Source organism: Peromyscus maniculatus, chromosome 3 (assembly GCF_049852395.1).
Source record: "Peromyscus maniculatus bairdii isolate BWxNUB_F1_BW_parent chromosome 3, HU_Pman_BW_mat_3.1, whole genome shotgun sequence".
NCBI classification, from domain to species: Eukaryota; Metazoa; Chordata; class Mammalia; order Rodentia; family Cricetidae; genus Peromyscus; species Peromyscus maniculatus.
This window is the reverse complement of record NC_134854.1, coordinates 126,037,435-126,052,277: the sequence shown is the minus strand read 5'-3', so window position 1 is coordinate 126,052,277 and position 14,843 is coordinate 126,037,435. Positions and strand designations below refer to the sequence as shown.

General features: G+C 36.1%; 1 protein-coding gene across 11 annotated transcripts in view; it reads right to left on the bottom strand.

The window, feature by feature from the left end:
* The window catches only part of Chl1 (cell adhesion molecule L1 like), a 208,306-nt gene that overhangs the window by 7,897 nt on the left and 185,566 nt on the right, over positions 1-14,843 (bottom strand). For 10 of the 11 annotated variants that reach the window (XM_042273728.2, XM_006994360.4, XM_076567475.1 and 7 more), the window contains 7 exons: positions 12,645-12,867; positions 10,608-10,723; positions 10,237-10,441; positions 9,902-10,024; positions 5,907-6,086; positions 2,574-2,735; positions 1,826-1,957 (listed from right to left, as the gene is read on the bottom strand). In XM_042273728.2, the coding sequence (XP_042129662.2) occupies positions 1,826-1,957; positions 2,574-2,735; positions 5,907-6,086; positions 9,902-10,024; positions 10,237-10,441; positions 10,608-10,723; positions 12,645-12,867 (1,141 nt within the window). The remainder of the gene's footprint in view (positions 1-1,825; positions 1,958-2,573; positions 2,736-5,906; positions 6,087-9,901; positions 10,025-10,236; positions 10,442-10,607; positions 10,724-12,644; positions 12,868-14,843) is intronic. The other variant, XM_042273729.2, reaches the window with a different exon arrangement.

Sequence of the window (14,843 nt, the reverse complement as noted above, 5' to 3'; positions counted from 1 at the left end):
TAACTTAGCTTTTAAAAATATTTATTTATTTATTTATTATATATAAAGTATTCTTCCTGTATGTATATCTGCATGCCAGAAGAGGGTACTAGATATCATTACAGATGGTTGTGAGCCAACATGTGGTTGCTGGGAATTGAACTCAGGGCTTCTGGAAGAGTAGCCAGTGCTCTTAACCTCTGAGCCATCTCTACAGCCCCCAAAGTAATTTAGTTTTATTTGAAATACTGGGGCATGAGGTGGGTTCTTGATTTTCTCACCTTTAAAATCTCAAACAAGTTCTCTTTAAGATGCTATTCACCACTGCTTACTTTTAGCTGTCCTTCAATATGAAAAGTTGTTCGTTTGTGTTTTAAAGGTTGAACAGAGGGAGGGCTTCAGAACATGTATATTTTCATACTTCATAAATGTTAATTTTTAAAAGATAATCAAAGAGGAATGCTGTATCTCATTAAAGTTTCTAATGAATGATCTGGAATATCTATTTAGTCATTGTGAACATAATTGATACAAGCTAGATTTTAGAGGAAAATTGAAAGTGACAGCTGTGTCAATTACTCCTGCTATTTCATGAAAATGTGTAAGTCATGTTCTTTATGGTTTTATGTATATGATAGATTTTAAGTAAATTTTTGTTTGATGAACCAGGAGCCAATAACGAACAGTTTCTAAATCTGAATACTTTAAGCTGAGAGATGCAAGAGTTAAATCTTTCTCCGTTTGTAAAAGCACAATGTACAGGAAACAAAAATAGTAACAATATATATTTTTAAAAAACAAGTTGAATATAATTAAGATAAAAATAAGTTAATAACTAGGGTGATTTTATTTTTATTCAATGTATCATTAATTCAAGAGGTAGTGCAATCAATAGACATTACCCAGTAGAGTAATAGGAAATGCCCCTCTGCAATGCAATGGTGAATTCTAAGATAGCTAGGTAGTGGAGCCAGTTCTACCAGAATGTAACAGCAGAGATCATCAGAGCCAGGTACAGAGACAGAAGCAGAGGCATGCTATAAATAAATGAGCTCCTTTTACGGGTATTAAAACATACGTGTGACTTAATGATGTACCTTCTCAACATCTGATATAGCTATGAACAGAAAACATAAGTTTATAAGCATTATGATCCTTAAGGACCGATTTTAATGCTTTTATCTTAAAGATTCACTTCATTTGGGGGGCTGTGGAGTAGGGGTTGTCATAGAAGCCTTCTATGTCCCACTTTCACAACTGTGAGTCTGCAGTCATTGACACAACTGCAAAAGAAAATAGTGATAAATATGCTGAGATGTAGCTCTGCACAACTGATTGCTTCTATTGGGGTATGGGTGTGGGAGGACTGTTTTCCTTAAGAGGCTGGCCACTGGGAGTATGACTATGCTCCTGCGAATATATGGGCAACACAAATTGGACAACTTCTTTTGTGGAGGGAGATCATAAGGGTCGGGAAGCAGACATGAAAGGATTGGGAAGTGAGTGTACTCAGGGCTCATGATGTGAAATTCCCAATCAATAAAAATATTATGTTGAAAAAAAGATTAATTGTATTTGATTTACCTGTTTGTGTGAGTGGAGGTGCCTGAGGAGACCAGAGGCATCAGACCCACTGAAGTCAGAGTTACAGGCTATTGTGGAACTATAATAATTGTGGAACTATAACCTTTGGTTGTTTAATTAAAATATTTTTCTTTAGTATATTTCATAGCTAATGCACTATAAAGTTTTATCTATATATTTTTTTTTTATAAAATGGTTTTCATAGACCAATTCCCGAAATACACTACAGCAAGTTGAAAATCACGTTAAGCCATGGTTTTACCTGAATACTTTCCACCTTTGTTCCTCTTCACAAAGCAAATAGTTAACAATATCAGTGTGAGCAGAGCGATTGCACACATCAGTCCAATAAACCAGCCTTGAGTGGAGATGTCGTCATATAAGCCAGCATATTCTGTTGTACAGAGAGAAGGTACAGTGTTGACCCACTTCTAGAATCAATCCGGGATATTGTGTAACATCGGGGCACAATCAGATATCATTTTAAAATAATAAGTAAATAATATTTCCTTTGAGCCCACAGGAAATAAAGTATTTTGAAGGCATTTTGTTGGGACACACTAGGAAGCCATTGCTTCCTTACTAGGGAAGAGGCTCTGTCCAGTTACATTTAGCTCTGAAGATGAGAATCAGAAGGATAGTGAAGTTAAATGCAGAAGCAGAAGCAGGAAAGCCATAGCACAAGCTGCCTGGGTTACAAGCAAATCATGGCACCTCTGTGAGCTCTGGTTTGCTTCCGTTTATTTTCTTAGTTTCTGTTATTGACAGGTGTTAATTTGCACAAAATTCATTCAGGTGACTACTCTGGCAAACCCAGTGAAGGAAACATCAGATCATTGTGATATGATTTCATTTTGGTAATTTTCAAATACTATGAATGCCAATAAAATTGAAATTATGACCTTTATATCTAATGTACTCTGTATTTTTAATATAATATATATGTAAATTTAATACACAGGACATAGTAAATTGTCTAAGACTACGGCCCACACAATCTCATTTCTCACCTCTCCCTCTTGTCTCAATTACATCTTGAAAAATGCTATCGTTATCACCCCAGTTCTTAGTCATGAGGTGAACAATATGTTCCGCTCCCGGCACAAGTACCTCTACAGGGTGAATCTTTTGGGTAAGATTTACTCCTTCTGTTATCTTCCTGATACCTTTACCTAAGAAAGGTACACAGTTAAATCATATAAATTTTAATTACTGAAAAGCAGGAGAGAAATGTAAAAAAATGTATATCTTTTTTTGAGATGAAAAAAATCATTTTGGCATTTTTATCTTAAATGGCTCCTGAATCACCAGTGGACCCAGGAATTAGCATTTCTAGATTTTTCTCTTAAAATGTTGAAAATGAATAAATGCAATGATGTCAGTTCATGGCCATTTACTGATGAAATGGTACTATAAATCTGCCTTCATGTGAATGGTTCAAAACCAAACACAGATTAAAAAGAAAGAGAAAAACTTCCAATTTTGTGTTATTTTTGTATTTGTTGAATTTTCACAGCTAGCTAATTTCAAAGCTGAATATATAGCCCTTGGCTTATGATTACAAATATAATTATGATTTTAACTATATTTTCATTAAATAGATAAATACATTGTTACCATGATCTCAGTATGTTCTCTTAATATGGCATCACAATATATTCACATATAAAGTATTTTAAATTAGAATCTTTATCTAGATTAAGTGCAGGTTTATAGATAGATTTAAATGGAATGGTTTCACTGAGATTTGGAACATGTATGAAAAAGATGAATAATATTCCAAGAGAAGTTATCAATAATATGTTACTAAGTTAATCATTGAACCTCAGAGTAACAGATGAAAATGAGTCCAGTTTAATTAATATACATTAATTTCTGATCTTGCGATTAAATATGTAAAATACTTTTGGCATTAAATTCATATTTTTTCTAGGAATCAATTTAACATAGAAAATATAAATTGGTAAATGTAAATAATTTACACATGAAATGAAATAAGATCCCCAGTGAGAGTATAATGGATGATGGATAATGGATGATGAAACTCTTGGTTATATGGGCAGAAGATACAAAAACACTTGATTATAACTTTTCATCACAGAATAAAAGTTGATTATATGACTACTGAACAATAAAAGATTTCATTAAAAATGGTGCCATAGAAGAAATAAAGCCAGTTTTACAGAGCAGCAAAGCTTTTAAAATGGATTATCAGAATAGAATAGAATTAATTTTTACTTTAAATACCAGAAATATTAGTATATCATTTAGTGCAAGCTTTTGAAAAACAGAAATGCAAAGTGATTTATTCAAACCTATAATGACACAAAAGCATATTCTAACTCCATCCTCTTCCCCTCTTTAGAGAGACACTTTCAAACTGGAGTAATAACCAGAAAACAAAAGTATAAATGTTAAATCTCAAACTTTCAATACCAGAGTCTTAAACTGTGTTCCCTAGTCAAATGAAGGAGAAGAAATATTTGCAGCAATAGATTCTAATTTTAACTGTTATCAGTTTCAGAGTTCTTAGTGAAGCTGAGATAAATCTCTGTAGAACTGTATAATATTCAAAGATTGTGTCAAAGTTCAGTGGAAAAGCAACGATAATTTACAACATGGCAATGTATGTCTACAGAAGAGAAATCAGTGTCAACAGGGGGAAAAGGCAGTAGCTGGAATACTGAAAATGCAGATCCCTGGAAAAGAACACAGACACCTTAGTATAGCAGTTTTAATACCCAACATGGGATAGTGAAGCAACCTGCCTTTGTACACTGAAGCATGCTAGCTCTAACTTCGGTGTGCAACAAAGATGTGACATCAGCTATGAAACCACCCAGCCACACTTCCACTCTCTAAGAGAGTTTGTTAAGCACAAATGAAAAAAGCCCAGTTTTCCAATGTATGTAGTATTATGTGGAGCATGGCTAAGGCAATTCTGTGTTTTTTTTCCCCATGCTCCTTATTGTCAAGAATGGGGCTAATATTTCTCCTCATTAAGTTGTCACTTCTATCAAAACAGCAACTATCTCTGTGGTTGGATATCTTGTATGAACAATATGGAAATTGAGTATTTAGACCAATAACTACTCTTTGGAATACCGTGAATTGAGAATTTGATGCCAGTTTGTACCCTTGAGAAATATTCTTCTTTAGTGACTAGACCATTGTTATTATCTTGAAGTCTAACATTTCCTAGATTGATGGATTTTTCATTTCATTCAGTGTTTTACTTGTCCTTTACTCATGGGTTTGGGAGTGATGCTATTTGAAAATACTCTTCTTATATAAGCAACTTTAAGTTTAGAGGAGAAAATATAGACCCAAAGTTTTGTAGCTAGGAGGGAAACAGTAACAGAGAGAAACCTCTAGTAAAGTCCAGAGTGTAGCAATTCCTAGCAGGAGTACAATGATTGGTAGTGACTGACACATTTGAGTGAGTCATAATTGTGTCATTAATAAGTGATGCCCAATTTGGTTTTCTTCCTCACTACTGCCTATTCCCGGTATTTCTTCCATTGATTTAACTGTGTTACTAATCTACAGGGAATTACCTTTGCCATATACTGCTTGTGAATAAATGATTTTTTTCCCTTATTGCCCTCTCCCATCAACTCCTTTCTCTTCCCTCAAATCCTCCTGTGCCTGACTACTCTGAACCCCACATAAGGCCCCCTTTCTTGTTTATGTGAATATCAGTTCTTGAATACCTTTTACTTTATTACTTAATCTATTTCAGTCTTGATGCACTATAGATATTATATAAAGAGTAGGAAGGAAAAATCCTAAAATTTTCATTGGAGAAATAATTTTTCAAGGTATATTGTTGCAATATAGGGGAAAGATAGAAACATAATTTAATTATGACTGGGCTACATGAGAGACCACAGATTTGTGAGTCATTTTCAATTGTTACTTAGCTTGAACCACCAGACAGTAAAATCAAATTTGACATACAAATTAATATACTATGGGTCAAGGCATGGAAGTGATATATATTGGATTCTATAAAATATCTACCAAAGTAAAAGACCATATTTTTAGACAGAAATATTCTCCAAAGAAAAATATCCTTCTTCTAACCTTGTAAGAAACTTTGAGCCCATGTCAACTTATTTTACTCAATTAGAAGTGTGTTCCTGACCTTGTATGCACTAAGCTACGGTTTAGTTGTTCAGAAACCCATAAATTGAACCAATGTGAACTTTCCAGATAGGATCAGTAAATTAAAAAGGGGGTCAGCTGGATGTGGGTCAGTCATTTCTAATTTACAGAGACTGGGTGCCTGCACTCTAGTGCAGTGTGTGAAGCCACAGCATGCAGAAGCATCAGCTACTTACTCCCTTCTCCCAGCGTGACACTTTCCTCACTTATTGGCTTTCCACAGCCCTTTGAGGTGCATGCCTTCAAGTAGAACTTGTACTTGGTTGTCGCGTTGAGGTTTGAGAGATGCCAGCTAGATTTAGATGGAGTAGTAACGTTGACTTCATTTAATTCTCCAATCTCATAGGTGTCGTTTACTGAAGAGACAAGCATGATCATTAGTACTGCCGAGTTCTTCACAACCAAAGTTACAGTGTGTTGTATTTTTCTCTATTTATTGAAAAAAGTCACCATCATTATTCACCACTATCAACTCTTCTCAGGTACACAGAATTATTATCACTATATCAACTAAAAGGAGACTGGGTTGTGAAAATAGTAAAATCCTTCCCAGAAAGCGACTCAGTGTCTTGTAAGCTAGGACTTTCCAAACCACAGCAATTTGACTCTGAGTCTCCATGCAATGATGGTGGGGCCGATCACCTTCCCAGTTTGTTATACATGCTGGACACTTCTCCATTACAGAATGGATCCTTAACAAAAATACTTCTCATGTTTTGTTATTGTTTGAGATAATAAATAAGAAAGTACCATGATTATTTTATGTTTTCTAGGGCTTCCCATTTACACTGTAGCTTCAAGTCAGCAGATATGTTCCTAGACTGGGGACAAAATTGTCCCTCATCCTTAGTGTATTGGAGGTGTCATACATAAAGCATAGGTTTAGTATTCCCAGTCTCCTGAATGTAACTTAGCAATGCAATATGCTATGGAGTTTGGGTTGCTGACTCCCATCATTGTTTGACTAACTAGTTGCTGGAATGAGCTGTCACTGACAAGCCACATCAGAGAGTGTGATGCTGCATGTGGGTAGCCAGGAGAAGAGCAAATTAAAACGTTGGGAGGTCCCAACACCAATATAGGTTCTTACTGTTTCTTTTAGATGCCCACCAGGAATTGCTGGTAAGACCCCATTGCTGAAGACAAACGTTGGTCAAGAGGTACAGAAAAAAAAAATCAAGCTGGAAGTGACCTGGAAGCTTTCATCCTGATAGTTAGCTTTCTTAGTTCCAGAAAGTACTATACCAGGTGCTTGGGGAGAAAACTCATCAGCTCTTTTACCAAGGTGTAAAACCTGAAAACTATGGTTCCGATCTATCTGGTGAGACATACCCATTGGTGTAATAATGGTAACAATATAATACAGTAATCAACTGTTTTTTGAGGTACATGTCACAGCCTTGTATTGTAAAGCTGGCCAAGAATCCACTGTTAGGGAGATCATAGGACCAAGGGAAGAATGTACTACTATTATTTTGCTAAATGAACATGATATCAAGCTATCTTCTAAACATTTATCTTTAAATCCCATAGATTAATGCAGTTCTCAGCCCTCATCAGTGATGCTTCTTTTTGCCATGGAAATCTGTTAAAAGAGAACTAACAACTGGTCAAAATGCAGAGAAAAAGTGACTACATGGTGATCAGCTTTAAATGAGATATCTAAACCATACCATCTCCCCAAAAGGGTCAATAAATTTTAGAGAAGAACCCTCACACTAAGCCTGGAGAACATTCCCCTTAACCCTGGAGAACCCTCCCCCTTAACCCTGTAAGAGTCATAGGTTGGGGAAGGCTGCTCTGAAATAGTGTCTTTCCGGAAAATGAACTCACTGGAACTATGGTTACCAGCTCAAGGGTGTGCCCCTCAATATCTCAACATGGAAGGGGGAAGGTTCATGAGGTCTCACTTTGCCCTGAGAGAATATTTACAATCAGTGGTGACTGGGGGAAGGGTGTCACTTAATTCAATGGCAAAATCACAGATAAGTTGCTCTTTCTCCATAAGTAACCTCTTACCCATGCTCATGCAAGCAACCCTAATTAAATACAATAGATCATACACATAAAAAGACATGGGAGCAAGAAGGGGATATGTTGGGAAGAAGGGATTCAGTGGGAGAGGGAAGGGGAAAACAGGATAATGAGGAGTAAGGGGGATGAGATTTCATTATAAACATGTCTGAACTGGTAAAAGAATAAAAATACATTAAAAATAAAGTGTGGGATTTATTGAATATGCATTATATTTGTCCGCTCATAAATCCCAAACTTGCAGTTACATTATTGAAAGTCAGGAACTCTCTGAGCTCAGTATATAGAGAATCAATAAACTGCTGAACTGGTGAATGAATTAAGTGCTTTTAAATATCTACTGTGCTCTGAACACTATGTTAAATGCAAAAAAGGGCTAAATTATGTGGGGATATGTTTAAGGCCTAAAGACGGCCATGGCAAGGAAAAGACTGCAAAAAATTCTCTCTGCACTCATAAAAATCGAATTTATTTACATAAAATACCTTCCTTGTTCTACATAATGCGATTACATCAAGAAACTAAGTAGTAGTCTAAACATTGTAAAGATGGGAATATATTGGTCACTTTATCGCCATTAAACACTACAGATTCTATTAAAATAATTACTAGAATCAATACAAGGACTAGAGAAAGTATATACCACTCTGGTATCTACAAATGACAATTAATTAGACCAGAGAAGAAAAAGGAAAAAACACTATTAAAATGTACCCAGCATTTAATATTAATAGGGAAATAAATAATTTAATTTAGTGAGTTTTAAGTACAATGACTATTGTAATTATCAATATCTCAACTACTCTGTTATGAGAAGTAGTTTTTAAATCAAATTTAAATCTTACAGACTAAAAAAATGCTTGAATTTAAACAAATTCAAAGATAGGATACAGCTTCACTAAACAAAATGAAAATTTAACACTCTTAAAATATTTCAGTCCTGCCCACAGTTTTAAAAATTGGTCCTTTGAAGAGTGTGGCTTAAAAACTCAAAAATCTAGACATACACAGACTTGAGTATTCATCCTAATGCAGCCTTTAACATTGTGGTGTGACCTTAAAATAAGAATAGACTGTGTGTGTCAATTCCTTCATCCACAAACGAGTGCTGATGTTCACTACAGCATGTGCTGCGGAGGTTGCATGGAACAGGGCAGGGAAAGCACTTACTACAAATCGAGCCTGCACGAAAAACACTGCAACAGGACTTCTCTTGGATTTCCTCTGCGTTTACTTGAACAGGTATGCTGTGTTCAGCAACAACCATTGGAACCTAAAGCTCATATGTGACCCAGACATGGCCGCTCAATAGACAGTAGAGTAGTACACCAGGGCCAGGGTGAGGTTGGCTTTTGTGAGCAGGGTAAACTGAATGACTATAATCCAGGCTACTTAACAATTCATGGCCATTAAGTCTTATCATTGAGATATGACTGAAGTTCCACTTTTCACTTTGAAATGATGCTTATGTTTGATGACGGTTTCAGGTAGGGATGCTATGGCTCTAAATAAAAGTGTTTTAAATTTGTTTAAACATGTTCAATCTAGTGACACATAAGTATACAGAGGAGATTGTTCTGAGTCTCTCATCATGACCTGTCTGATTAGCAAGCTACCAACTGAGAGTTCTATTCAGACAAATATACTTAGGCACAAGACTGGAATCATTCCCTCCCCATGGAAGAGTCCATCTTATTATGGAGCTCTGAATGTGCTTTGAATATACATTACATTATTTACTAACTCTGCCCCTCTGTTCCATAATTCTCAAAGCCACTCACAGATAGATGGTAAATACACCCTACTACCCACTGTTTTAGTTACAAAATAGGAGTCCACAGGCCTTTTAACAATATGAACTGTGAATACTTCATATTATGAGAAACATGTAGTGTTAGTTTCCCTAAATCACATTTGCTATTCTAGTGAGAAAACAGCTATAGTTAATGTGTAAATGGGTGAACTAGTTATGTCCCAATAAACACAGGTTTATTACTGAAACATACAGGGGCTACAGTTTACCTTTATTTTACTGATCCTTATGCTATAGGGAATACTGTCCATTATGTTGCAAGCTAATTCCTCAAACAAAAATTGAATCTTTGGTAGATTGAATCCAATTCAAATCTGTACTTACTTATCTGGTACTGTAAAAGATAACCAGTTAAATTTCCATTTAGTTTCTTAGGAAGTCCCCAGGATAAAGTGGCAGTGTCTTTATCAACTTTGATGACCTTGAGAAAACTTGGCTGTTCAGGTACTAGAAAACACAAGATCATAAATGGGCACTCATAAACTAATGAATTTCTAGAAAAAACAAACAAACAAAAATCCCCCATGAGATAACACATTTATAGAAAGCAAAATGTGAATTCCTCTGAGCGGCACATTCGCTATCAATAATGAAAGGAATGTTTAACAGAACCATTAGGTAATTTGCATAGATGGCACCTTCCACATTTATTCTCTCACCTCCTTCTGGTGTATGAAATATATAAGGCTCACTCTCTGGACCAGCTCCTTTGGAATTATAGGCTAAGACTGTTAAGTGGTATTCACTAAAGGCATCTAGAGAAGGAACCATTCCAGAATTTCGCTGTCCTGAAAATCTTAAGATGTTCACTTCTTTGGGATGTGTCCTTCCATCCAATAGACTTTTGGTTTTCCACCAATTTATCTGCAAAGAAAATACAAACCCTTTAACACAGCAACCATAGTAATAGACACTCAGTTGACCTCTTGAAATTAGTTTAAACTGTCAGTAAAGAAACAAATTTAATAGTAACAATTGGGGAATAAAAACGAAACAAATATTTACTTAAAAATATCATCCTGGTACCAACCTGGTATCCTTTTAGAAGCCCATGTACTGTTTCTTTTGGAATTGATGACCAGGTAACTTTAACTAATGTGCTGTTCATAACATCCACACTATGGATCACAGGAGCTGTACTAGGATCTGTAAAACATTTAAGATTGATTAGTTTCCAATGACCTACACACAGGATTCGTAAGATCTCTTTCCAAAAGTGATCTTCATAACAATTAGTCTGGGGAAAGCACTCATGAGCTATTGGTTTCAAATGATACCAGCAGTGTCCTGGTACAGAGGAATTTCTCAGTCCACAGGAGTTACTTTATCTATCCTATTGAGAAATGATGATAGTAGTGGGGAAAAATTAAATGAAAGTTTAAAGCCATGTACACTGGAATGTTCTCCGAATAAAAAGAAAAAATCATACTCAGTAACATAAATTATTTCAGAATTAGATTCACATTAAAACTACAGTTGTCTTGGTCAGATTTAGGGTTATTTATTTACTTGTTTTTATTTTGTCAACCTGACAAAGGCCAGGGTCATCAGAGAAAAAGCAATTTCAAACTGAGAAAATGATCCCATTACATTGCCTTTAAGCAAGTCTGTGGAGCAATTTATTGATTCATTGGCTGATCTGGGAAGGCCTGGTGCACTGTGGGTGCTAGTTCCCCTGTGTTGGTGGTCTTGGGTTGTATCATAAAGCTGAGTCAGTCAAGAGAGCAGGCCAGTAGGCAGCATTCCTCCATGGCCTCTACATCAGTTCCTGCTTTCATGTTCTTGTCATGAATTCCTGCCTTGACTTTCCTCAGGGAAAGAGTGTTGGCCTAAGAGTTAAAAACTGAAATAAACCCTTTACTACTCACATTGCTTTTGTACATGGTGTTTATCACAGCAAAAAACATTTTTACCTAAGACAATAGTCAACATCAATAGAGCATGCACTGTGCTTCAGATATTTAGAAACTCTATCTGGATCAACTCGTATATAATTTAGCGTATCCTTATGAGATCAGCACTGTCATTCTGTTCTATACAACTGAGATTACTAAAAAGGAGCCAGCAAGACAAATTATTTATAAATGATTTTTTTGTATCTTTTTTATTTGAATATAATAATCTGAAGACTGGTAATATAAGAGATTATCATTCTTGACCTTTCCTTTTTGATTCAAAACATGACTCCAGATACTAGAACAAACTAAGAATATCTCCTAATGTGAAAAGTTGTCCAATAAAGTCTTTTATTTGTCTGGACATATAATTGCAGTAGTTATTATGTTATTAATATTTAATAATATGACCTCATGACAGCTATTTCAAAATCATTCAAATGGTTAGAATTCATATTCAAATCTGGATGTGTATCTCATCTGTGTTAGGCACTCTCCAGGCATGCAAATGAGGTCCAGAGAATTGTAGCAGGCTGTTGCTAGGAAGCCCTTGATAAGAAAGGCTACATCTAACAAAACCATGGAAACCCTGTGACTGTTATGTTCCTTCACAGAGTCTTGTGATGGTTCCATGTCTTTGATTTTTCAAAACACAAAGAATTTTAACAGGTTCTTGAATAAGGCAGAAAATTTCAAAGTATTTGTTTTGTTGTTATGATTTAGTATTTTTTCCTTTGCTTTCAGAAGTTTATTATTCTTTTGATACTGTGTCACATGTTGCCCACACTGGCCTCAAATGTATTACGTAGTCAAGGATGACCTTGAACTTCTTATCCTTCAGCCCCCTACCTTAAAAAAACTGGAATTATAGGCATTTGCTGTCACATCTAGAGTTGAGTCATACTAAAGCTTCAAACACAGAGCTTTGTGCATGCTGGGCTGGCACTCTGTCGACAAGCTACATGTTCCCAGCAAAAGGACTTTGTTAGCATTCTTTCTTGACTAGCTCTCTCCAAGATCAACCCTAACTTCAAAGCATCCACATATTTATTTTTCTGTCTCATGGGTAACATATTATCTTTGCAAGCAGGAGTTATTGAAAAACGTTGACACAAATGCAGTAACTTGAAATTTTTCTTGATATGCTTAGGATTTAAAAATGAACCACTTACAGTCTTCCCCTGAATAGAGTGTCACTGGCTGAGGCTCAGGCCCAGAGCCGAGTTGATTGATGGCTTGGACTTGGACATCATAAGGAGCATAGACAGTAGGTGTCATCACCCGCAGTGTGTGGTTTGTAACTGTTTCTTCTTCCCATTCCTCAGGCGCTCCCTGGGGCTTCCAGCTCACTCTATACTCTAGTCCTGGACCATTCTGCTCCATGGATTTCAAAGGCTAAAACAGAAATCAATGCTCATTTGATGTACTTGTAGATATGCTGACCTAAAGACAGCACTGAATCATTTTAAAGACTGTGAGACTAACCAGAAAAAAAAATATCTTAACTATGCTCCTTGGAGTCAGAAGCATTATTGCCATTTTATTAGTTTAATTTTATGCATTAGTCTTCTTCTATCCAAAGACATGGGAGACTTTAGAAGCCTGAATTATACACATATGGTGAAACACAAATGCTCATATATAAAATAAATTACAAATAGATTATAAATAGTGGCTTAGGTTTCTTGCTCCTGATATATTCTACATTTTGTTTCTACCAAAGAAACAGAAACTATGTGGCCATGAACTCTTGGTCATGGGGTCTCAAGCAGAATATTTTCCTCCACAAGATTCTGTCCCAGCTTCCATTAAAAGATGGACAAGGAACCATCTTCAATTTCAGAAAATGGACATGTTTAGAGAAAGCAAATGGAAGCAGTACTTCCCCTTTTTAATGAATACTTTCTTAGCTCCTTGGCACAATATCACCACTTTACTTATTTTACTTTGTAATACAGAATGGTTTTGTGGAATAGTTTCTGGTTTTCTTTTATTAGAAATTGCTTATTTCAACTTTAGCTTTTAATTAAGGAAAACTTTAAAGAAAAAATAATATGGTTTAAAGCACCAATTTAATTTTACAAATGGGTACTTTATTTAAATGTTTCAGCTATGTATATAAAAATTCACTTAAAATGCATTTTCATGCTAAATTAGAAGTTAATTTATATTAAGAGTAAATTTATCTATGTATGTGGGTGACTAAATGCCATATAAAATGTTCTTGTAGTTTTTACCATGCTTTTTCATTCAGTATAACTGGCTAAAATACTTACTAGAAGCATCGGTTGGAATTACATTGAAAACAGAATGCTCTATCAACAAACCATTTTAATTTTATATTTATTCCAAAGTAACTACTTAAACTAACTAGGAGAAAGAAAACCAAGGACTCTTAAACTGAGCATAGTAGGAAACGCCTTTATAATGGCAGCACTCCCAGTGGCAGAGACAGGCGATCTCTGTAAATTCAAGGCCAGCCTTTGGTCTACAGAGTGAATTCCAGGACTTCCAAGGCTGTTACAAAGAGAAACCCTGTCTTGAAAAGCCAACCAACCAACCAAACAAACAAAAAATAAATGACTCTTAATTCCCAAAGTTCTTGTTTTTATTTACATGTACTAGAAAGTATCATTCAAAAATATTTCAGTATAATATGGATATTGATTTAAATTCTTAGATTCACTAGGGGCCTAACATTATCTAAATAAATTAGATTATACACATTTTAAGGATTTATTTTTAATTTTAATTACTTGTATGCAGTGTGTCTGTGTGTAGTTACGTGCAAGTGAGTACAGGTGCCCAGGGACTCCAAAGAAGGCATTGTTTCCCTGGATTAAGATTAGAGAAGGATCTCCACGTCCCTTGCCTGCAGTATCTCTCCTCTCTCTCATCAGTTGGATTCCCTGAGCTCAGCCTGATGCCTGGCCATAGTTCTCTGTATCTGCCTCCATCAGTTACTGGACAAAGGCTCTGTGATGACAGCTAGGGTATTTGCTAGGCTGCTCACTAGAGTAGACCAGGCCAGGCACCCTCTAGACCAATGCCAGCAGACCAAGGTGGGGTCAACCTTGTGGATTTCTGAGAGCCTCCCCAGCACCTTGCCTATTCTTATTCCCATGATGTCCTCATCTATCATGATATCTTCCTCCCTGCCCTCCCACTCTGTCCCATTCTAGCTTGACCCTCCCATTTCCCTATGTTCTCATCCCCATCTCCTCACCCTCTGCCACCCCCACACACACACCCAGTCCACTCATGTAGATCTCATCCACTTCTTCACAAAAGTCATCTATGTGTCCCTCCTAGGGTCTTTCCCTGTTAGCTAGCCTCTCTGGAGTTGTGGGTTGCAGTCTGGCCATCCAATC